Source organism: Corylus avellana, chromosome 3, assembly GCF_965113065.1.
Source record: "Corylus avellana chromosome 3, dhCorAvel1.hap1.2, whole genome shotgun sequence".
In the NCBI taxonomy this organism is placed as follows: domain Eukaryota; kingdom Viridiplantae; phylum Streptophyta; class Magnoliopsida; order Fagales; family Betulaceae; genus Corylus; species Corylus avellana.
The window spans coordinates 6,578,857-6,602,322 of record NC_142492.1 but is presented as its reverse complement, the minus strand read 5'-3'; the positions used below and the strand labels follow the sequence as shown (position 1 = coordinate 6,602,322).

General features: G+C 38.3%; 1 protein-coding gene and 1 pseudogene across 4 annotated transcripts; one reads left to right on the top strand and one right to left on the bottom strand.

The window, feature by feature from the left end:
* Positions 1–3,009: 3,009 nt before the first annotated feature.
* On the top strand, positions 3,010–18,338 carry LOC132176348 (uncharacterized). Of its 4 annotated transcripts, none has more exons than XR_009439510.2 (7): positions 3,011–3,868; positions 9,373–9,612; positions 14,144–14,233; positions 15,127–15,276; positions 15,431–15,555; positions 16,231–16,421; positions 16,958–17,045. XR_009439510.2 is itself a non-coding variant. In XM_059588527.2 (7 exons), exons 1-7 carry the CDS (start codon positions 3,308–3,310, stop codon positions 18,198–18,200), a joined length of 1,422 nt encoding a protein of 473 aa, XP_059444510.2. In that variant the 5' UTR covers positions 3,015–3,307; the 3' UTR covers positions 18,201–18,338. The 4 variants fall into 4 exon arrangements, 2 of the variants coding, with proteins under 2 accessions (XP_059444511.2, XP_059444510.2); XR_009439509.2 differs by having other exon boundaries at positions 16,222–16,421; XM_059588527.2 differs by lacking the exon at positions 16,231–16,421 and adding an exon at positions 18,075–18,338 and having other exon boundaries at positions 3,015–3,868; positions 16,958–17,087.
* A 1,458-nt stretch (positions 18,339–19,796) lies between these two features.
* Positions 19,797–22,006, bottom strand: LOC132174435 (disease resistance protein At4g27190 pseudogene; annotated as a pseudogene).
* Between the last annotated feature and the right edge of the window lie 1,460 nt (positions 22,007–23,466).

Sequence of the window (23,466 nt, the reverse complement as noted above, 5' to 3'; positions counted from 1 at the left end):
TGGGTTTTGCACTTAGCATTGTAAAATAATTGTGAGATATAAATGTGGTATATTATGTATATCATTACTCTTACCATAAATAAATTTTCTAACAATCTTGGGGAAGAAAGTCAATCACCCACTAATCATCATCACTTTCATAGTTTTGTAAGAGTGAGTCTAGTCCGGTGCTTATATGCTTTTATGAGCATTTTTTTCTATTTATATATTTTGTCCTCTATTGTCGCTCAAAATAACAAGGTCAATCCCTCCGGGTCAAAATAGAACAGTAAAAGGTAGGCTTTCAAGCCATGGAATGAGCAATTACTATCTTATACGCTTCCTTACCCAATGACCTGTGTTTTAGAAAAGCAATTGTTGCAAATTCTGGTGGAAATTTTGTTATTTGTCTTTGATTACGTACCTTCAACTCCATGTTTAGTTCCTAATTATGAATGATATCCTCAGAGAAGGCAGGCCATGAATCTCAGGTATTCTGCTTTCATTGCAGACTGAAATGCCTCCCAGTAAACAACTCAAACAACAAGGTAAAAGCATTGCTAGATTTTCAAAGACTTTAAGACATTCATAATGAAGATAGGGATGCAGGCTGCATAAAAAGCTACTTTCTCCCGGAAGCATGTAAATGCAATGTATGCAACGCAGTGGTGCCGTCAATGGAAACAGCAATGGCTACTTCACCCCCAGCCCGCAATTCCTCCAGGTGGGGGGAAACTTGTACCAAAACTAAATTTAGAATGCTCTATTAACTATGATGCGAAGGGATCATAGTCTAGTCGTGGAAAGGGCAAAGGCTCATGCTTGTTAGCGTTGAGGGTGTTTAGGGCTTTGATGCCTCGTGGGTGTTGGGTTGGTGAGCGTTTTGGGTTGGTTGGGTTGAGGGTGTTCTTCCTGTTTTTGGGGTTTTGCTTATGAGAGCTCATTTGTATATATACTTAGGGGCATCTTACGCTTACATTACTTATGAAAAGATATTATACCAAAACTATATATGATTAACTAATCCAATAAATTTGTTAACACGATTCTTCCCCTACTACATTAACATACTCAATTGACATAATATTGGGGTTTCCTCTTGATATCATCATCCTATATCACCATTAATGTGACTAGCTTTTATTGAAATGGAGTAATTATCAAAACTAATGAGTCAACCTCAATCACATGCCTTCAATGTAACATAAATTAGGCAATTATATATTCCTTTTTGTTAAATCAATACTTATCTCAAAAACTTAAGCGGATAGAAAAATGTAAATTTGATAATTTAATCAATACTTTAACACTCCCTCTTATAAGTAGGCTTAAACTCCCTTTTAATAAGTGAAGCACAATACGTGGAATATTTAATTTTGAATGGAGAGTGAATTGAAAGTTCGATCTTAGGACTTTTGGCTTTAATACCTTGTTAAATTACCAATTATCTCAAAAGCTTTAAAGGATGGGGGATGATAAGATCCTAAAATATCCTCATAATATCCTCCCTTAATGTTTTTCATAATCATAATGATTGTATATCATTACAATCTCCTTAACTTAGGTATTATTATATAATAATTATTTTTTTTGAATAAGTTGTAACATTCTCTATAAAATGACGTAGATGTCGTATGACAATTCAATGAGTAAAAACATCAAGTATTTTATGCAACAATTAGAGGTTGATCCAATCAAAATGATTAATTAGAAGTTCAATCCCCTCGAATTGATTGATTTATCCCTTTAGTTACCATATTTTATGATTTTCAATCGATTTCAACCATTATATTCTTATCATAATCGGCTAGCCATTGGTTCCTCTCTCTCTCTCCCTCTCCCTCTTCTCTCTGTTGCAAATTTGGAAGCCTTTGATAGAATGGAAGAGAGAATTGGTGAAAATCAATGTAGAGAATTGTCGAATACCAATGCAATTAATGAATAAAAAATAAAAAAAAGCATGTTTCAATCTCAAAGGTAGATCGATAGGGAGGGGAAAATAGTAGGAAGTGATTTGGAAATGATTATGGAAAGAATGAAGACTCTGGGCTAGGGAAGAAATGGAAAAGTGTGGAGACGAGAATTGGGCTAGGGCCAAAAGGGGGAATAAAAGGTTGCAGAGAAGGGGGAATATCATTATGCAGGGACGAAATAATCTTACACGAATGTAATGGCGGTGATTGAGCACATTGAGTATCCTTAATTGGAATTGCTGAGGTTTTGAAAATCTTAGGACACTTCGACATCTTTGCCGGATGGTAAATGAAAAGAAGCCTCAAACAACCTTTGTTTCAATCATTAAGGAACAAAAAATGATTCGAAGGTATGCTGATTGTGAATCCTATCGGGGAGGAGGGGGAGTGATTTTCTTATGAAAGGATGCTAAGGAGGAGGTGGAAGCACGGTTGAGCCCGGAGGAATTGAGGACTGTATTTATGAGGTAGAAACACGTGTCACAAAAGAGAGAAATATGCAACTACTAAAGGAATTTACAACGGAGGAAATTTAGTAGCTTTTTCTCAGGTGCAACCTCTAAAGCTCCTGGACCAGACAGCTTTGCTGGATGTTTCTACCAAAAGAGGTTTGCTACAATGCATTAATCCCCCACCCATCTCCCCCACCATCTTCTCTCTTTAACATCTTGATTTTTTTTAAAAGCTTTATAATTATGATTTTTTTTTTTTGATGATGATATAAATTATAGCTATTTTGCTCTTATCTCAAATGTCAAACTTTCTTTAAACGTTTTATAAGTTAAATAATCTTTGTAAGGATAAAAGATGAACAAAAATAGTCTTTCTAGCATTACTCTTAAAGGATTAGCAATTTTCGTATTACTTTCTTATGAAAATGAAAATAAATGCGAATGGGGCAGCTTAAATCTCATTGGCCGTTACCGTATCTAAGTTCACCAGCCGTGACGCCTGCATTCCCTGCAATAAAATCTCTATCCTCCGAGCCATAGCATTTACCGCTGACGTGGCGTCGACACCAATCACGTGCGCATTGTGCAACCGGCGTGCGTAGGCTATCATCTCCTACACAAACTCCGCTCTCTCTCTCTCTACTTCGTCTCTTTCTGCAACGCCTGCCATACCATTTTCTCCGTTTAAACCTCAGATTCTCCCTATCCCTAATTCACGCTTTCAAATTCTGGAGAACTCTAAACCCTAATTTCAGCCCCCAAATTTTACCATTCCTGTGAGCTCTGTTACTCAAAAACCCTAAATCGAAGCCCTAAACCCACTGTTTCGAAAATCAATTTTAGCTTGGATGAAGAGGGTGTGAGCGACCAAAGAGAAGGGAAAAGGTTGTAATTCTTCGACTAATGTCGGTGGAGAGGTCGTTCGAGGCATGGGAGGAGGTGCAGCGGCACGGTCTGGACTTGGCGGACCGGCTCGCGCAGGGCTTCACGGGCTTGATCCAGTCTCACATGAGCCCTCCGTCGTTTCCGTGGCCCAATCCCCAGAACTCGAAGCTTTTCGACCTTGAATTCCCGAGTCAGACTTTCGGGAGAAGAGATTTCGGATTGGCGATCGATAGCTCGGGGATAAACGGAGTGTCGGCGATTCTAGATATCGGGAATAGGATAGGGCAGGCCGGGGCGGACTTTGGGGCGGGCTTGAATGGGTTAGTTCAGCAGTTTTTCAGGAGGCTGCCGGTGCCGTTTCGGCCAGAGGAGAACGCCGTGGCGGTGGTGCGGGTGGATGTTGAGGGGAGTAGGCTGAGGAGTGATGTGGGTGCGATTGCGCAAGGAGACATTGGGTCGTTATCGGCTCGCCTGAGGGACTTGGGATTTGCGGAGAATGATAGCGGTGCTGATGGGTCGCTTGATGATGAAGTTGCTGGGTTTAATCTGAGGACGGCAGGACTTCTGGGTAGACCGCAGGTAAGAGTTTTTGAAACTATTTACATGAATTCATTCATCATTTTGTGCAATGGTTGTGCTTGTGACATTTTCAAGTGCTAATAGCCAATAGAAATTAGAAGTTTTATATTGATATAATGCTGGTGAAGGTATTGGATATCATGGAAATGATCAAGTGAGATAGATTAGGCAGCTCTTAAGTGGATTTGGCGAGGAAGAAAGTAGTTGATTACGTGCTTTTAGTGGTGTATGTCACAATTTGTTTCCTTCGGTTGTAGTGTCTCACAATCAAGCCTACTGTAGTTTCTGGACCTTCCACTTTGCAATTTGCAATGTAAAATGTCAATCTTTGCTAATTGACAGAAATGTTGCTTTAAGATAAGAAATTAGCCATGGTGTTGCGAGCATCAACCGGAAGACTGACCTTTATAGGCCTTGAACAATAACTTAAGCCAACTCCAAACTTCTTTACTTTAGACCTGCTCCATCCAATCTTCAATCATGATTGGATGCAATGAAGTGACAGACCTGTAAATCGGAATAGGTGTTTCCTTTAAGATTTTTTTTTTCTCCTTTCTTGTTCTCTTTTCTCCTTCTATTTAGTTGCTTCCTCTGCACTTTTTGATATATACTACATTACTTATTAATTTTTTTTTAAATTTTTTTATTTATTATTATTATTATTTTTTTTATAAATAATCAATTTTTATTAAAAGCGAAAAGTGGTGCAACCCAAGTACACAACGCTTCACAAGAAAAACAAAAATAGTGATGCAAAATGGGAATGAGGGTTTAGGAGTGCTAGTTACAATTCTCGGGTTTCTAGCTATTTGATTAGGTGTTTACTGGATTGGTTCTATTTTGACCGAAGTCTAACCTAACATGGTTTTTAAATTGGACAGTCTTTTCCCTAAAAGGTTTTGGCCTACCAAGAAAGTATTCTACTGTCTAAACCTCACGTGTTGTAATAGTGAGTTCAATGTTTGATTCATGGTGCTTGGAGTTTTTAATTTACTACGCGTGGTTCCCTAGAGTGTCTGAATCTCTTTGTGTGTGCCGATTCTAGCAATCCAGTCCGCCTGAACTCCTCAGAATCTGCTGGGAGGAGGCACGACAACGACTGTGGAGAAGTTACCTCTGTTGACAGAGGACAACATGCTGGTGGCTTGGTCTCTTGGAGAGATAAACTAGGACAGAGTAAAGGTTAGTGAAGGATTGGGCTCCCCTCTTGATTGTGACTTCACTAGCATTTGCCATGGGTCCTCTGATTTGGTTGAGACAGGGAATGAGATCCAGAGTATTGGTAATCTTGACAGGCATGCTCCTCTAAATTCTTATGCGCCTATTTCAGAGGGTGTGTCAGGTTACTCAGATTGGGTAGTTCAGTGTGCAAATGAGATTTATCCCATTGTGGGGATATCGTATGTGGGTCATAAACTGCAATTGCTGGCCCTTTTGACTTTCCTGGAGGGGGAACGCCGAAATAATGCAATGGTAGCCAACTCGGGCAGCGGTACAAAGGGTAAGAGGGAGGTCAGGAATTTGGAGTGTTTAGTGAATTATGATGCTAGAGGTTCTAGCTCTAGTCGTGGCAATAGGAAGGGGAGGGGTACCGCAGTAATTTTATGAAGCCAAGAATTATTTCTTGGAATGTAAGAGGGTTGAACAAGAGGGATAAACGATTGAGGGTGAGTAATTGGCTTAGAGATTGGAAGGTAGATATTGTATGCTTTCAAGAAACCAAACTTAAGGGTATGTCTTGCAACATTGTACGCAGTTTATGGGGTTGGAGTCATGTGGACTGGTGTTGTTTGGATTCTAATGGGGCCTCGGGGGGTATCCTGATCATGTGGGATAATAGGGTGGTGGAAAAGACAGAAGAATGTGTAGGGGTTTACGCTTTGGCTGTGACTTTTAGGAATGTGGTGGATCACTCAATTTGGGCTTTTGCAGGTGTGTGGTCCGAACTCTAATAGGGATAGAAGGTTTCTTTGGGATGAGTTGGCAGGTGTTCTAAGTTTGTGGAATTTGCCATGGTGCTTAGGGGGAGATTTCAATGTAACTCGATTCCCTAGTGAAAGATCAGGTACAGTTCACCTGGATTATGCTATGATGGAGTTCTTAGATTTTATTTCTGAACAAGGGTTGATGGATCTTCCTCTTGCGGGGGGCTCCTTTACTTGGTCGATTTCTCATGATCCTCCCATGTGGTCAAGGATAGATCGCTTTCTTGTGTCCCCAGAGTTGGAAGCCTGGTTTTCGGGGGTTATGCAGGAGCGACTGTCGCGCCTTTGTTCGGATCATTTCCCAATTCTTCTTGACACGGGGGATGTGTCTAGGGGGGAGAAGGCTGTTCAAGTTTGAGAATATGTGGCTTAAAGCGGAGGGGTTTGTGGCTCTTGTGAAACAATGGTGGGAGTCCTATGCTTTCCAAGGTACGCCTAGCTTTGTTTTTGCTCGCAAGGTCAAGGCTTTGAAGCTAGATTTGAAGAGGTGGAATGAGGAGGTGTTTGGCAACATAGGAACGAATAAGAGAATTCTCCTTGAAGATCTCCGGGGGTTTGATTTGCATGAAGAAAGTAGGGCATTGGATGATGAGGAGTTGGTGAGGAAGGTGGAGGTGGTTTGAGAATTAGAGAAGTGTATTCTTATGGAAGAAGTGAGTTGGAGGCAGAAATCGAGGGTGTTGTGGTTGAAGGAAGGTGATAAGTGCATTAAATTCTTTCACTCCATAGCCAACTCTAATAGAAGGCATAATGCTATTGATACACTTATGATTGGAGAGAACCCTTCTTCTAATCAGACAGAGATCAGTGAGCACATTGTAGAGTTCTATCAAAAGCTCTTTTCTGAGCAATGTAGGTGGAGGCCGAGGGTGGATGGTATATCCTTGGACTCCATTTCGGAGGTTGAGGCTGGATGGTTGGAGAGAGACTTTGAAGAGGAAGAGGTTAGGAAGGTAGTGTCTAAGATGAACGGCGACAAGGCGTCGGGTCTCGATGGGTTTTCTATGGACTTCTTCCAAGTTTGTTGGGATGTTCTGAGGGTGGACATTATGAAGGTGTTTGGGGATTTTCATGCAAGAGGGATGTTCGAAAGAGCCTCAGTGCTTCCTTTATTTCGCTTATTCCGAAGATTCTAGGTGCAATTGACCTCAAAGATTTTCGCTCGATTAGCCCGGTGGGAGGTATTTACAAAATCATTGCGAAGGTGTTAGCAAACATTGAAGATAATGTTGGATAAAATTATCTCCAAATCGCAGAGTGCCTTCATTAAGGGTAGGCAAATTCTAGATCCTATTTTGATTTCTAAGAATGCCTTGATAGTAGGTTGAGGTCGGGGGAGCCAGGGGTGATCTGTAAGTTGGATCTAGAAAAAGCTTATGATTATGTGAATTGGGATTTTCTGTTATATTTGCTTAGGAGGTGTGGTTTCAGGGGGAATGGTGCTCTTGGATAGAACATTGCATTTCTTCGGCGCGTTTTTCGATTCTGGTTAATGGTTCCCCTAATGGTTTTTTTAGTAGCTCTAGGGGATTGAGACAAGGGGACCCTCTTTCTCTGTTGTTGTTTGTCTTCGTGATGGAGGTTCTGAGCAAGATGATCTCAGTGTCGGTGCACGGGGGACTGCTAGAAGGATTCACAGTTGGTAATGCTTCTTTCTCACATCTTCTGTTTGCCGATGACACTTTGATCTTTTGCAATGCTATGCTTAGCCGGTTGTGTTATTTGTGGAGCGTGTTTTTGCTGTTCGAAGCTGCTTCCGGGTTGAAGGTAAACCTAGCTAAGTTCGTTTTAATTTCGGTGGGGAATGTGGAGCAAGTGGGTACGTTAGCCGGCATTTTAGGATGCGGGGTTGCTTCTTTGCCAGTAAAGTATCTTGGTCTTCCGTTGGGAGCCTCTTATAAGGCCAAGCATATTTGAGATGGTGTTATTGAGGAGCTAGAATACAGGTTGGCTAGCTGGAAAAAGGATGTATTTACTGAAGGGTGGTAGGGTCACCCTTATCAAGAGCACCCTGGCTAATTTGCCCACTTATTATTTGTTTCTCTTCCCTATCCCGGTGAAAGTTGCTAAGCACATCGAGAAGCTACAACCCCGATTTCTATGGGGTGGTATAGGCGAAGAGTTCAAGTTTCACTTGGTAAATTGGACGAAGGTTTGCACTTCAATCAAGGAGGGAGGGTTGGGTATCAGAAATTTAATGGTGTTCAACCGTGCACTTTTAGGGAAATGGTTGTGGCGCTATGGGATTGAGAGAGATGCTTGGTGGAGAGTGGCGGTAGATTTGAAGTGTGGGAGCTTATGGGGCGGGTGGTGCTCTCTTGAGGCTGGAGGAGCTTATGGGTTGGGGTTGTGGAAGAATATCAAGAAAGAGTGGGAGACTCTCAAAGGCTTTACTAGACATGTGGTGGGGGATGGAACGGGGATTAGCTTTTGGCATGACTTGTGGTGTGGCGATTCGGTTCTCAAGGTAGTCTTTCCAGTTTTATATGGAATTGCTTGTGAGAAGAATGCTTCAGTTGCGGCTAATATGGAGATGTTGGGAGGTTCAAATCAGTGGAATGTGAGTTTCACTAGAGAGGCACATGATTGGGAGTTGGAAGTCTTTGCGTCCTTTCTACAGGTGTTGCATTTTGTCAGAGTGAGACAAGGGTGTGGAGATAGATTGTGGTGGATTTCTTCCAAAAGAGGCCTATTCAAGGTTAAGGCCCTCTTTTATTCTTTGGCTTGCAATGAGGGTAGGAGATTCCCTTGGAAGAGTGTGTGGCGGACGCAAGCTCCTCCGAGAGTGGCTTTTTTTGTTTGGTCGGCGGCTCTAGGCAAAATTCTGATCTTGGATAATCTCAGGAAGCGTCATGTCATTGTGATAAACAGGTGTTGCATGTGCAACAGGAGGGAGGAGGCGGTAGATCATCTCCTTCTTCATTGTGAGGTTGCTTCTACTCTGTGGTATGCCATCTTTAGTTGCTTTGGGATGGTCTGGGTGATGCCTAGACGGGTATTTGATATGGTAGCCTGTTGTTGGTCTTCTGGGAGGCGGAGGAGTGTTGTGGTGTGGAAAAAGGTGCCTACGTATCTTTTTTGGTGTTTATGGCCGGAAATGAATAATAGGTGCTTTGAGGATTTTGAGAGATCTTTGGAGGACATTTTATCCTCTTGTTTTCACACTTTGTATCTTTGGACTGTGGCACATCTGTCCCCGTTATCGATTAGTTATGATGATTTCCTTGCTCGCTTTTCTTTTTCTAGTTAGGTGATCCTTTTGTATATTCCCCGTGTACCTTGGGACGTCTTACGCTTTTAATTAGACTGGTTATTACTTATCAAAAAAATTAGATATCTTACAACTAGATCCCCACTTCAAAAGTTTGTTTGTTTGTCGTATCTCATTTGTGAGCTTTTTATCTGATGTACAGTAGGAGGGATGCATGCAAATATTGTTCAATTTGATCACTGTGTTTTTTAGTTTTAAAATATTGTGAATGGTTCATTTTTTTTTTTTTTTTTGGTTTGTTGATGCAGGGGATCATTAATATTACATCGACCTATGACAGCAGAACACACGACGTAGAAAGTTCTTTGGTTGCAAGGGGAGATTTATGGAGAGTAGAGGCGTCACAGGGCAGCTCTACATCTGGAAATCAGAATTCATCTCTCTTCCTCGTCCAACTTGGTCCAGTACTCTTTGTTCGTGATTCAACGCTTCTTTTGCCAGTCCATTTGTCAAAGCAGCATTTACTTTGGTATGGATACGACAGGAAGGTATGATGACCTTTAGTGTCCTACATTATTTTATTATATGGATGACTCAATTCATCAATTATATTTGAACAAGGTCACACAAACTTCATGCTAAAATGCTGTCTTGTGGAGATTTAATGAGAAACAGCCTCCTGAGATATCCAGAGTTGTCAGCTTTTTGTAGTTCCTTCCCAAATGATTGAAATACTCCCAGAGCTTTCAACCTACTTTCTTTATGTTTTGTTTTAAGACTTATGGAGTGCATAAGTAACTGCATAAGAAGGCATATAAATATATAAGCAACAAGTTTGAAAGTCTGTGACAGGGTAAAGGATAAGTTAATATGCTTGGGATTTGTATTGCTAAGCTCTCTATACCTACTACAGGATAAAGCTGAATTCCATATTCTGAGATCATATGACTGGATTGTTGCCTTCTAGAGTGTCTCCCCTTCCTCATTTTTGGATTTTCCTGATTTATTAAAATTTTAGATTGTAATTTTTAGTTGGACCTCTTGTATACAACCTGTGACTTGATTCTAACAAAATATTTATTCCTTACTACAAAACATACTTTAAAGTGACATTTGTTTGTTGTATTATTTTTTTTTTATTGTAATTTTTTTTTTGAAGTTTTAGTATGAGGCTGCTTGCAGTTAAGGATTGCTTCTATCATGTGATAATGGATTATCCTTCACATGGTTTTCAATGAGAAACTGCTTGACCCATTGGTTTTGGCTTTTTTTTTTTTGGCCATAACAATTGTTTGGCCCATCGGTTAGAAGCTTCTGGAAGGAGGATTTTGGAAGGAAAATATCCATCCAGTGACGAAAAATTTCTTTTCCCCTTCTCTGTTAGGTTTACTTGGCCTAGGAATTGAACTTTATTTGATATGAAGTACTTGAGTATGACTTCCTATTTGCTAGTTCCTGTTGCATGTCGGACAATACTACAACCACTGACAAAGGGATAGATAAATAATTGCAGCCATGAATCTGTATGTCTGCTAATCTTTTTTTTATCCATGTATATGTTCAGACATTCTTCAATGTTGCCAAATATGCCATTCTCGATTAACTTCTTAATGATGCCTTGTCTAATATACTCGGCATTTACATTAGGTGGCCCTCTTTGTGGTTTGATATGTTATCCTCTATTATAATATAGAATTTTTCTATCCCTTTGTCATTTGCATTAGGGTGGCGATTTTGTCACTTTGTGGGTGTCTACTTTTTTGCTTTCTCTATGGTTTTGACTTCCATGGTGATAAGGTGATAGTGTAAAATGATATTAAATCTGGTATGCCTTCAAATATTCAGAGCAATTTGCCCAAATGCTCCCTGTCTATGATCATAATATGCTATATGTCTATGTTCCATGCCAGAAGAAGACATGTTATCCTGATTCAACAATATCATTCAATTCCTTCTTTCCACCAAAGTCATCTGACCTTTTTGCCAGAATTGTTATGGTAGCATGTCCTATTTGGAGTTGGCAGTGTATGAGAGTTAATCAAATGAAAATGGCCTAGCTAGACTGAATGACCTCTAAAAGCATTACATGTCTTGCAAATGACAGTATATAATCTGTTATTTGGAGATGCAAAAATGGCTTGTGCCCACTTTATAACTGAGAAACTTCTAACAACCAGCTACCTCCAGCTCTGCGTATAAGTTTTCCTTGTTTCTCTCATGGTATGACCTGCTTGTTAAAGAAATCGAGGGCTTGGAAGTGGGCATTCTTCATCTTATTGTTCCATAGTTTGGTTTGGTTTTGAAATCAAACATTGTGATACATCCATGCAATTCATTAGCTGTAGAAACTGAATCTTTCCTGGTACTTGACATGCCATAGCTTGTAAAATTTGTCCGTGTCAGAATGACAGATATGAAATGTTATTTAACCTGTTGGACTATGTTCCCCAACTTCTTACGAGTTTTCCTTGGTTTCTTTCATTGTATGACCTGCTTGTCAAAGAACTTCAAGGCTTGCGTTTATTTTTGATAAGTAGTAATAATACGCTTTTAATGATATTTTGCTTATTTATCAAAAAAAAAAAAAAATTTATATTGAAAAAAAAAAGGGTTGTAGCCTTAGTACACGGAAAGTATATAAGAGGTTACAAAAAGAAAGGAAATAGAAAACCAAGATATAAAATATCGTGAAATGCGGAAGAAGAAACACCTCCTATTGCAAGCTAAGCTCCTTATCACAAGATTTGGTTTGTTTGTGAATGGTCAAACATTGTAATACATCCATGGCGGTAAAATTTTGGAATTTTTACTGGAACCTGATGTGGCCAGCTGGTAAAATTTGTTCATGCCAAGTGGCAGATTTGATATTTTGATAAATTTGTTGGACTTTCTTGCTTAACTTCTGTTAACTAGCCTTTGGTCAAGCCCAAGTCCCATCCCTGTTTTTATGATTATGATGATACTAGTTGACATGTCCATGGCTCCTCTTCTTTAATAACCTTCATAACCTAGTACACCTTGTGGCATCTGTTTAAATGGATTCATACTTCTACAGAAGATTTAGAAAGAATGAGGATGTATGATTGATTAATAGTTTCTCCGCACTTTTAATGCAATTAAACCACCTCTTGTTGTCTGGAGCTTAAAATTCTAAGTTGCCACAATGAAAAGAAAAGAAAAGAAAAAGAATATGAAAAAGCTAAGAAAAGAGCGCTAACTGTAACTTCATGTGAACGTTTTTTGATAAGTAATTGAGATATCAATAAAAGCGTAAAGCCCCCATGTACATAGGAAGTATACAAGAGAAACCACATAACTAGTAGGAGCAAAAAGAAAAAGAAAATCATGGTAACTAATCACTACAAGATAAACATAAGCAGCTGTCCAAAGATACAAAATATTGAAAAATAAATACTTAAATCTCCTTTAAAGTCCTCTCGTGGTCCTTAAAACTTCTCTAATTTCTTTCCTTTCATAGACACCACAAAGGCACGAAGGTCTTCCATAGCACTCCGAGTGTTATCGGCAGTCCACCAACAAGCGTACAAATCAAATACTTGTTTAGGCATAACTCAAGGCAACCCAAATTGACTGAGAAAAACATTCCAAATGGCCCAAACAACCTCATAATGAAGAAGAAAATGGTCCACGAACTCGCCATCCCCTTTGCACATACAATACCCATCAACCACAATGATGCGCTGCTTCTGGAGATTGTCCATGGTAAGGATCTTTCTTAGGGCCATTACACAAAAAGGCCACCCTCAATAGAACCTTAGTCCACCAAACACTTTTCCAAGGGAAAAAGACAATCATAACAACCCTTCTTAGTTGCTCTCTTGTATACTACCTGTATACTTGGGTTGCGCCCCTCTGCGCTCTTTAATGCATTATTACTTATAAAAAAAAAAGAGAATCATAACAACCCATGACACTGTAGAAAGATTTAACACCAAACAAACCCTTTTTGGATAGGGCCCACCACAACTTTTCCTCCCCTTCCCGTCTCATTATTGCTAAATACAACATTTTGAAGAACGAGGCAAAGGCTTCTACCTCCCAATCATTCGCCATTCTAGTAAAGCTCATGTTCCACTGAATGGCACTCCAAATAATTTCACGAGTAGTGATAGAAGCATCTTTTATGCTAGAAATACCAAATAAAATTGGAAAAGGGCTTCCTTAAGGATTGTATCCCCATATCAAAGATCATGCCAGAATCTAACTTTGGATCCATCTCCCACCTCAAATCTAGTATGACTACAAAACTTTCCCCCACCCCTCCTAATATTCTTTCAAAAATGCACCCCATATGCTCCGATGGGCTCACTGGAATACCACCCTCCCCATGAACTTCCATATTTGGAGTCCACCACCACTCTCCACCAAGCCTCTCTCTAAAGCCCATAACGCCAAAGTCATTTACCGAAGAGAGTATGATTGAACCTCAACAATTTACACTGTAGCGGTGGAATTTGGAAGGCAATTCCTTTGTGTATAATGTGGTGTACTTTTGAGGGGTGAAATGAGTTGATGCTGCTGAAGCTTTTGTTCTTGAGTTCTCTCTACTATATATATAACTATATTTTAACATGGAGTTTTTTGAAATTTTTTGTTGGGTGTTTCTCTTGTATTCATCCTTTGTACTAGGGTTGCACCCCTTCTCACCTTTTTAATGCAATTTATTACTTCTAAAAAGGGGGAAAACATTATTTTATGTAATGTTACAACAGCCACCAAATCACCTCCTGCATAATGTGTGTGAAACTTGTATTCTTAACTAGAAATATGTTCTTTAAATGATGTTGGTCAGAACACTTGTATGAATCACTACTTCTTTCAAGTACAATGCATTTTGTGATACAGCAGTGCATCGTGTTGAAGCTGCCTTATCTCCAAGAACTTAAGTATTGGTGCCATGTATGATAATGATAGATTCAGTGGCATCCTGTTTCGTCTAATATTTCGTTGTTTTTCCCTTCTATTTGTTACTCTATTGTAATTAGGTTTCATCTTAGATGCTTCTCCAGATTTTTCTCCCTTGGTTTGTACTTATATATTCATCTGTTTAATCTTCAGAACGGAATGCACTCACTTTGTCCAGCTGTGTGGTCAAAGCATAGAAGGTGGCTGTTAATGTCAATGCTCTGCCTCAATCCCTTAGCTTGTGTAAGTTTAATGACTTCTACGAGAACATTATAGTTTATATGTTCAAAATTTTCTATTTTTTGATGCCTCCTTCACAGGGCTAGATTTTGGACAGTTTAGCTGTTATTAATTTAATTTTCGATGGATTTATATGTTCAGTTCATTTTTCATTGAGGCTTCCTTTTTATTCATAGGACTCGGATGGTCCTGCTTTCTGGCTTGCCTTGCATCATTGAAATTGAGAGGGCCAGCAAAGATAATTTAGTTTTGCTCTGCATGATTGAACTCAAGACTCAACTCAACCTTACCCTACCATTACCACCTAAGCCAACTCTGGGGCTAGAATGAGAGTTATGATAACTGAAAACAACCTTTCGTAGAATTTAGAATCAGTTAAGATAGAAAACAAAAGATGTACAGGCATTTATTAATAGGTCATAATTAACTTCTGAAGTCCTACAGTTCTACACAAATAGTCGAAGCAAATAAATTAGAAAAATGAGTAGATAAACTCTTTATGTGATATTAGAGTTCAGGACAATAATTTAAGTATGCATTCACTTGGAAAATATGCTGGGTAATGTTATTGGAGAGCCAGTACTTAAAGTATTGATTGTGATGCTATCATATTTATTCTTTTGAAAATGAATATTTACCAACAATGATTTAATTACTTAGATTTCTTGAAGAGCCACTGCGTACCAAGTACTGATTGACTTAGTGAAGGCATGAATGAACTCCCTCATATTGTTTGAAAATCAATTTCTGCAGCTGTAGCTGTCTTGAGTAGTTATAGTAGTATTCTAATAATAAATGAAGATATGAGTAGAGTTGAAGAAACATGTCTTATTGTCAGCTTGTTGGGGTGAAGTTTCTGATCAATTTTCTTCTCCTCTCTCTCTCTCTCTCCCCAGTCATTTGTAGATTTACAATTTCCAAATGGGCAATTGACCTATGTATCTGGTGAGGGGCTTACTACAAGTGCTTTCCTACCTATTTGTGGGGGCCTTCTACAAGCTCAGGGTCAATATCCAGGAGAAATGAGATTCAGCTTTTCTTGCAAGGTGAGATTGCAAACTTGTAACAAGCGACAGAAAAATAATTCTTAGTGAAATTCTCTTCTCAATGAATCTAAAGTGTTCTGATACAATTCACTAGTAACTCTACATTGCCGTGTATGTGAATGGACCTAAGATTTACTTTTTTATTTTTTCCCAGAATAAGTGGGGAACGCGCATCACACCAATGGTTCAATGGCCTGACAAGTCATTTACATTTGGTCTTGCACAAGCTTTGGCTTGGCAGAGATCTGGTCTCATGGTGAGGCCAACCATCCAATTCAGGTGATTTACATGCATTGCCTCTTTTAAATTGAGGGTAAAAAAGGTAATTTAGTAATAGGCTAAAATGCATTAGCACCTCCGGATCTTTCATTGAATTGCACTACCAGGGCTAAACTAAATTTTAGTCAATTTTATACCTCTAAACTTTCAGGAAGGTGCAAGTCAACATTATTTGGATTTGTGTAATTTCCTGTCCTTATCACATGAGCCATCAGCAATTTGAACGGCAGACTAACAGCATGGTTGATTTGCACCATTTTATAAGTTTGAGAGTAAATCAACGAAATTTAGGTCAAGGGTGTTTTAGTGGAACTTAATGAATGTTCAGGGAGTTGTGAGTGCATTTTAGGCTATTATTTATTGATGGACAATGTATAGTATGAAGGTTACTTTTCATGCTTTTCTTTCTTCAACAGTAAATATTTCTTATATGATTGTCCAAGGAAAATGTATTTCCATATAATATCCTACCTTAAGGTAAATTATAACAATCTCCCACGAGGTTTAGGGAAATATTAGGGGATTACCTTCTATTTTCAGAAAAAAAAATTGTCCATTAAGATTCTTGATCCATATAATAGATACAGCATTATGACATGGTTATGCTCACATGTGGTTAGAAATTGTGACACTGTAGTCTTTCTTAAAATAGATTTCCATCAAAAGTAATTTCAGGTGATGATTACTAACTGGACTGGTTAGATGACAAGGAAATCAGAAAAAATAGAAGTTATTCAATGTAAAAAATCTCTGTAGCTGGTGCAAGAGAGGAACAAGCAAAGATTGAAAGATTCCAGGTCATGATGTCTTCTTCAAGCATGAGTGTGCAAGAGCTAACCCAAGGGCAAGTTAGTCATATGAAAAAGGTGTTCACATATTTGCTCAAATATATTTTTATTATTATTCCGTTAGCAGTGTAAGCCATTAGCAGCCTCAGGGGTTATGTTTCTGAAAATAGAAGGCGAGTTCCTGTCATTTTCCTAAACCCAGAGGGAGGTTGGTGTAATTTATCCATCTAGCCTTTTGGTTAAGCCACGTCACATGAATACTCCTATCAAGATAATCTTAGATCCAAATGAGAGCCCTTTTGCTGATGCTCTACCAGAAAGAGATATAAAGCCGCAATTGGATGCAATTAAAAAAGAAATCCCACCTTTGGTTTCAAGCTACATGACGAACATAAAATCAGCCATGTTCTCATTTCCTGTCTTACATTGCAATTATGCTTATGTCTTCAGAATACATATTTCTCTTTTCCATTTTGGTTTGTTCGCTGCACAGTGATTATATATGTAGGCGGTTTTCGCAAAATCATCAGTGGTATGCTTTGCTTCCATCTTGTATTGTTTTTGCTTGAAACTTTGGTGTTCACATGTTTCTTGTTAAACTTTACCATGGTCAGTTTATGCCCCACTTTTGGTGGAAGCAGTCCTGGGTTGCGGGCGGAACTTATTCATTCGGTGAAGGAGCAACTGAATTTGATATTTGGATGTGCATTCTTGACGCATCCTTCTGCATTTGCGTCCATCTCTGTAAGTCATGGCCTTCACAGTAGTTTGCTATCCATGTTGGTCAAGGGGATAGGATTTCACCTACCATTGCAAAAACTAAAACATGTACCACCTTCCCATCTCTGAAGTTTTACATAGTAAATTTGATTTAGTATTTGAAGAGAATAATTTTCATAAAATGAACTTAGTGGTTAAATATATTATTGACAGGCAAAGTGATGGGCCTATAATGTTTTACTTAAAAAAAGAAAAAGAATAATAGTAATGTTTCTCAACAGTGATGTTGAGGTATGTACTATTAGGATCTTATGTGATGGTCTATAATCACCAATAAGATATCATCATGATTTCGGTAAAATATATTTCGTGCTACAAGTTTTTCATTTCCTTGCTTATTATGTACTGATTTTGGAACTTGCTTAGGCCTATAGACCACACTTCCAATTCTTCTACTACATATTTGAATTGACTTATGTTGGATTTTTTGGTTCAGATTCCTTTTCTTTCACCTCTACTATTGAATAATTTGATTTCCGAAGCCATTTAGTACTTGACTTGCATAAGATATAAATCTTATAATGACATGATATTATTCCCTTAACTTATTAATTGAGAATATTTCTTGTTATTGAGACGGTGATGTAGTTTCTGTAGTAACAGTTCCTACCTGGTGTCTTGGAACATTTTCCATAAACGACCAGTTGTAACTTCATAGGATCATTGCTTTGATTCTTGGCTAAATGCGAGTCTTTTTGTCACCAAAGGGTAGCTCAATCAGCTGTGGACCACGTCTTATGAAGCGGAGGTCACTAGTTTGAATCTCCCCTCCCCCTTCCCTTGTGTGGACATGTCAAAAAAAAAAAAAAAAAATGCAAGTCCTTTTTATTTTACTTCTCTGTGAACCTTATAAATTGGACCTTTAGTCAGTAATATTGTTCTTCAATTGTTCCATAAAAATATCCAGTATATTTGAATTTGATTTTTCCCCTTCTTTATATTTCTATGCAGCTTGGTAGGTCAAAGTGGAATGGAAATGTTGGGAATTCTGGGATAGTTGTGAGACTTGATACTCCTCTTTCCAGTGTTGGTCGACCTTCCCTCTCTGTTCAGATAAATTGTGGCATTGAATTTTAATTGTTTAACCCTGCATGATTTGCAATTGAAGTGTATATAGTCTCAAGCTCGAAAATCATACAATACCCACATGTGAATATTTGGATGTCGTTTTGGTCAATTACATCGATTTCCGCTGTTGTGTTCGGAACTCTTTAATATGTATGTCTGTCTTTTTGTTGTTTATTTGGTTTGAAGGTTTTTTTTTTTTTTGGGATAAATAAATGAAATTCAATAAAAAGCACAAATGTGCTATTGAAGTACATAATAAGTAATACAAGAGAAACACATTCAGAAAAAGAAAAGAAAATCATGAAAGCTAGAAAAAGTAAAAGCAATCAATGGCAGCTATTCAACGGTAGATGGTATTGAGAAAAAAATGCCTTTTACTTTTACCATTGTCCTCATACGGTCCTTAAAACTACAATTGTTCCTCTCCAAAGCCATTGTTTTCACTACTACATTAGGAGTGACAATTCGTGTTTGTGTGTTGGATTTGGATTGTATTAAGGCATGGGTTTAAGGTTATAAGGTTATAATGTTAGTTTTAATTTGACCAATTTAATTAAATGGGGTCAGATTTCTCAACTTTAATCCTATACTTTGTGTCAAGTTTATTAGTTATGTCAAAAACCGTCAAATTGTTGTCTCCAGCAAGCAAAGAGGTATACAACTCTTCTAGGCATGATATGACCTGTCTCCAGCAAGCAAAGAGGTATACAACTCTTCTAGGCATGATATGACCTAACCTATCCCAAAGAAGCTGAAAATAATGTTCCATAAAAAGTGCAAGCAATCTCAGGCGAGGATCATATTCGCAAGGAGTAAATTACACAGATATTGGCACGCACTTCGAAGTTGTTTCGGACTCTTCTCATCAAGATGTCTCTGCAAAGGTTCTCCACCAAGCTTGTTTTCATCAACCTGTTGCTCAAGCATATGCTTTATATAATAAGCACTTCTACACAAATTGAGTAGTGCAAATAGAAAAGCTTACATATACAACAATTCTCACAAGCCTACGGATATTGGACAGTAAGAGGCAGCTTCATAAGGCAATAACAATTAAGCCCAGAAACATGTTCTAGAAGCAGCCATGTCTCTTCGTCTTTGCAAAGAGTCCTTAACTGGGGAAGCCACTCCAATTCCAATATCCGTAGGCTTGGAACAATAAGATCTGAAGCTATATACTTCACAGAATGATAATTAAAGAGCTTACCTAAGCGGTCACAGTGTCGTACCTTGATTACTTCTAGACTTGGCAGGGCGTGAATATTAAAGGAACCACAAGAAATAAGATATGTCATTTGAGAACACCGCTCCACTTCTATTAATTTAAGTTTAAGGAATCTTACCCCAAAATGGCCAAGCAGTGCTGAAATGCTTTTTACTTCCTTCAGGCGTTGGAGATAAAGTTCCTCTAGGTTTGGCAGTAGATCATAGTTGTGGGCAGCACATCCTTTTTGCCATACACGGCCATTACATCCCCAAATAGTAATAGATTTTTAACTAGTAAAGCAGCCAAAACTATTAATGACCAAGTCTCCCAGACAATTATATAACTCGAGAGAAATTGCACTACTCAACAACGGCCTAATCCCTTCTTCTGAATCAAGATTAAGATCGCCGATAGACACCATCCTTTTTTTCATTTCTAGTTGGTAAGAATGTTCTTGATAGGCAGTTGGAAAAGTTGAATTGTCTTAATCTGTTTATCCAGGAAAGATCTTTAGAGCTGAAATATGGGATTCCCTCCAATATGATGCAGAGGATAAGTAGCTGCTCAAGGCATTTTAGCTCTTCAAAACAAGCCATTTCCTCTTGTACATGATCTATATTCACACTGAAACGGTAACCATTGAGTGTCATATCCAGCACCTCTAAACAAGACAACTGAGATATTATTCCAGCTTGAATGGTTTTTAGGTGGTGAGTGTAGGATAGGTTTAGTTGCTCAAGTTTTCAATCCCTCTTGGCAATTCTCTGATATGAGTGGTAGAGAGGTCAAGCACTTGAAGTCTATTAAGCCCTTCTATTGGGGGTAGCTCTTCAAGATTTGAGCAACGCCCTAAAAGAAGAGCACGAAGTTCACCAAGTTGAAGTCAAGAAAGAGGCATTGAGCAGATGCGAGTTCCACTCATATTCAGGACCCTAAGGGCTTCAAATCATTGAAGAAATCTCTCAGGAACTGTGTCAAGGAGAAGATTATGTTGCAGCAGCAAAGTGGAGGTCTCTAGACATTGTACCACACATTTTGGTAGCCTTATTATCTCATTATTCAAGAACAAAACTCTTTTGGGAGAATTTGATAACTCGACAACTGGCATCTCGTTCAAGCCAATTCCTGACTGAACAAGGGATTTACATCCATCCTCGGATGATGACGCAATTCATATAGCAAGATCACGCACAACGTCATGCATCTTTACAGTGCTCTCACGAGCACCGTCTTCCAACAAACAAGAATCTTTCAGATTTTCAATCAAATTAATTACTCTATTGAGTGAATCCTCATAGTTTTCTTCCTCATCTAGGAAACCTTCTGCCAGCCAGCATTGTGCGAGTTCACTTATTTCATTTGAGAAGTCCTCAAGAAACAAAGAGCAATACAAGAAATAATATTTTACTTTTTTTCCTTCTAAGGAGTCGTAACTCCACTTCAATGGCTTATAAATGTTGTCCTCGATGTGTGGTGGACAAGACACTGATCTTTGCAATTCATTTAAGGCATGCTTCCACAGTTCAACCTTTGTCTTTTCTCTCATAGCAGCTCCCATGGTGACGAGGGCCAAAGGCAATCCGCAACATTCTCTAGCAACTGCTTTTGCAAATGGTCTAATGTGTTCCAAACTGATCCCTGCATTTCTACTGAACAATTGCCAAGTTTCTTTATCATTTAAAACAACCACTTTAACTTGAACATCGGTCATCATGTGCCTACAAACATCCAAAGATCGAGTTGTCAATATGATCTTAGAACCCTTATGATCTTCATGCTGCGGGACACCCAACTTGTCCAAATCAATTTTCTCCCATACATCATCTAGAATGAGCAGAAATTTTTTCTCCTTCGTAAGTCTTTCATGAAGTCGAATAGCCAATCTCTCCATACTTTCTTCCACTTTTATTTCCAAATTCAATCTCTCAGCTATTTCTGTCTGGACTTTTTTCATGTTCAAATTCTGGGAAATAGTAACCCATATGATGATGCCAAAGGGCTACTCTGAAGAAATACTCTTGAGTTGATTGTTCAAGTTTCTTACCAAAGTAGTCTTGCCTACTCCTCCCATACCCCAAATACCGATCCTCCGAATTTCATCATCAGACAATAAAGTCATACTTTTGTCTAACATCTTTGATGCTGTTGTTTGATCTTGAATTGTTGGTCCAGGAATGTGCTCCACTGCTCTGGGCGTTGAATGATTGACAGCCACAACACCAAAATATGAGCTCCCAGCTTCTAAGAGGACTTCTATCTCTTTCAGCTTTTCTACCACTTCCCTGCTTATTCTATACCGTTTTCTGCAATTTAAGGACTGTCCAGAAAACTCTACTGCTTGAATCTGATTGACTTTAAGCTGAAGCTCTTCAACCTCTTTAAGCCACTCTATGACTTGAGTTCTCACTACTTTTCCTTGTTTGTCAGCTAATTCTATGCCCATTTTCACTTCATCTTTGACAGCCAAGAGGCCTTTCATCTTCTTTTACAAAATGTCAAGGTTTGATTGGAGTTTGACATTGTCCTTGACCCCAAAATAGATGGAGCCACAAAGAACCCGGCCAGTTGCTACCACCACTCCACTAGCAACCGAAGCCACCACTTCCATGACTACCGTTTTGCTATTTGAGATGCCACAAACTTAACAAATTCACAGCCAAAGAACTGCAGAAGAACATAAAGTTAGATAAAGAAAGAAAAAAAGAATTAATTTTTGGAAAATATTATATTTACTCCCAAAATAAATGCACCATTTCAATTTAATCTCTGGTATATTAATTCTCACAACTTTTTTAACGGTTTTAATTATTTTTTGAACTTCACAAAACAAATTGTCTAAACCCAAAACCGTTTTCTAATTTATTATCTTTTTTAAAGTTTTTTAATAAAATAAAATAAAAAATTAAAAAAATCAAATCTTTAAAAACAAAAACAATTAAAAAAAAAAATGAAAAGAGTAGACAATAGTGAGGTTGCCATTCCCAATTGCCTATGAAAGTGGCCGTTAGCCACCCCATGGGTGTAGGGGTACGACCAAGCCACCCCAACACCCATGGGGCTCCGGCCACCCATAGGAGGTTAGGGTTAGTCAATTTTGAACGGAAAACCAGTAGAATGATCTATTGTACATTTTTAATAAACATAAACTATTAGAACTAAAAGAAAAATATTTTAAGTGCCATCTGATTTCACATGTTGACTTAGAGATTTATATAAAAAATTATCTTATTTTTTTGTTGGGGGATGATCTAGCTTATGTGCTGTATACCACAACACATCTCAAAAATGAAGGATGCAGATTTAACCAAAGCCCACCTCTCTTTTTGTCTTTTACTCTTAGTACTCTACATACTATTTCTCTACATTTTTCTTATTGCCTAAACCCACATATAACGCATTCAAATCATTAAAGCCTCAAAGGGTAGCCAAATACTGCAACGATGCAGAAGCCGAGTCTGAAAGACAAGTCGGTAAAAAAGAAAAAGAAGAAGAAGAAGCCGTGTCGTTGTTGTTGTACCAGTAATTGTTCTTGTTGTTGTTCATTGTAGAGGAGCAAGAATGATTTATTGTGACAAGAAATCAAGGAAATCTTTCTTTATAAATTGGTGAACTTTTCTTGTTTGGAAGTGAAGGAGAAGGAGAAACATGAACAAGGATCCGGCTTCCTTCACCAGAGGCATTTTTAGACTAAGCTTCTGCATCAATCTATAGGTCAGTATTTATGGTTACAAAATTAGAGGGTTATGATTAAAGAGTTTGACCCATTTAATTAAATAAGTCATATTGTAATTGATCTATATCAATGACGGAGCCAGTATTTTGGTTCAGAGGGGTCAAGATTAAAAATTAAAATTAAACAAAAATTTATTAAAAATATGGACAGAGTTTTCCTCCAAATTAAGTTGGAGGAACTTCTTTCAACTCAGCCTATAAAAATGATGTGTCATTTGAAAATGTGAGATGCACATGTTTTTTTTTTTATTTTTTTATAATAGGGACAAAGTTGAAATAAATAATATTAAAAATTCATGTGCATCTCACATGTTATTAAAAAAAGGGACACATGTC

What these genes read in the sequence shown, in the direction of transcription:
- LOC132176348 (XM_059588527.2), top strand. Translation starts at nt 3,308, where the DNA reads ATGTCGGTGGAGAGGTCGTTCGAGGCATGGGAGGAGGTGCAGCGGCAC. An exon ending in GACTTCTGGGTAGACCGCAG is followed by an intron (nt 3,869 to 9,372) that starts GTAAGAGTTTTT and finishes TTGTTGATGCAG; the next exon opens with GGGATCATTAATATTACATC. An exon ending in GGTATGGATACGACAGGAAG is followed by an intron (nt 9,613 to 14,143) that starts GTATGATGACCT and finishes TTTAATCTTCAG; the next exon opens with AACGGAATGCACTCACTTTG.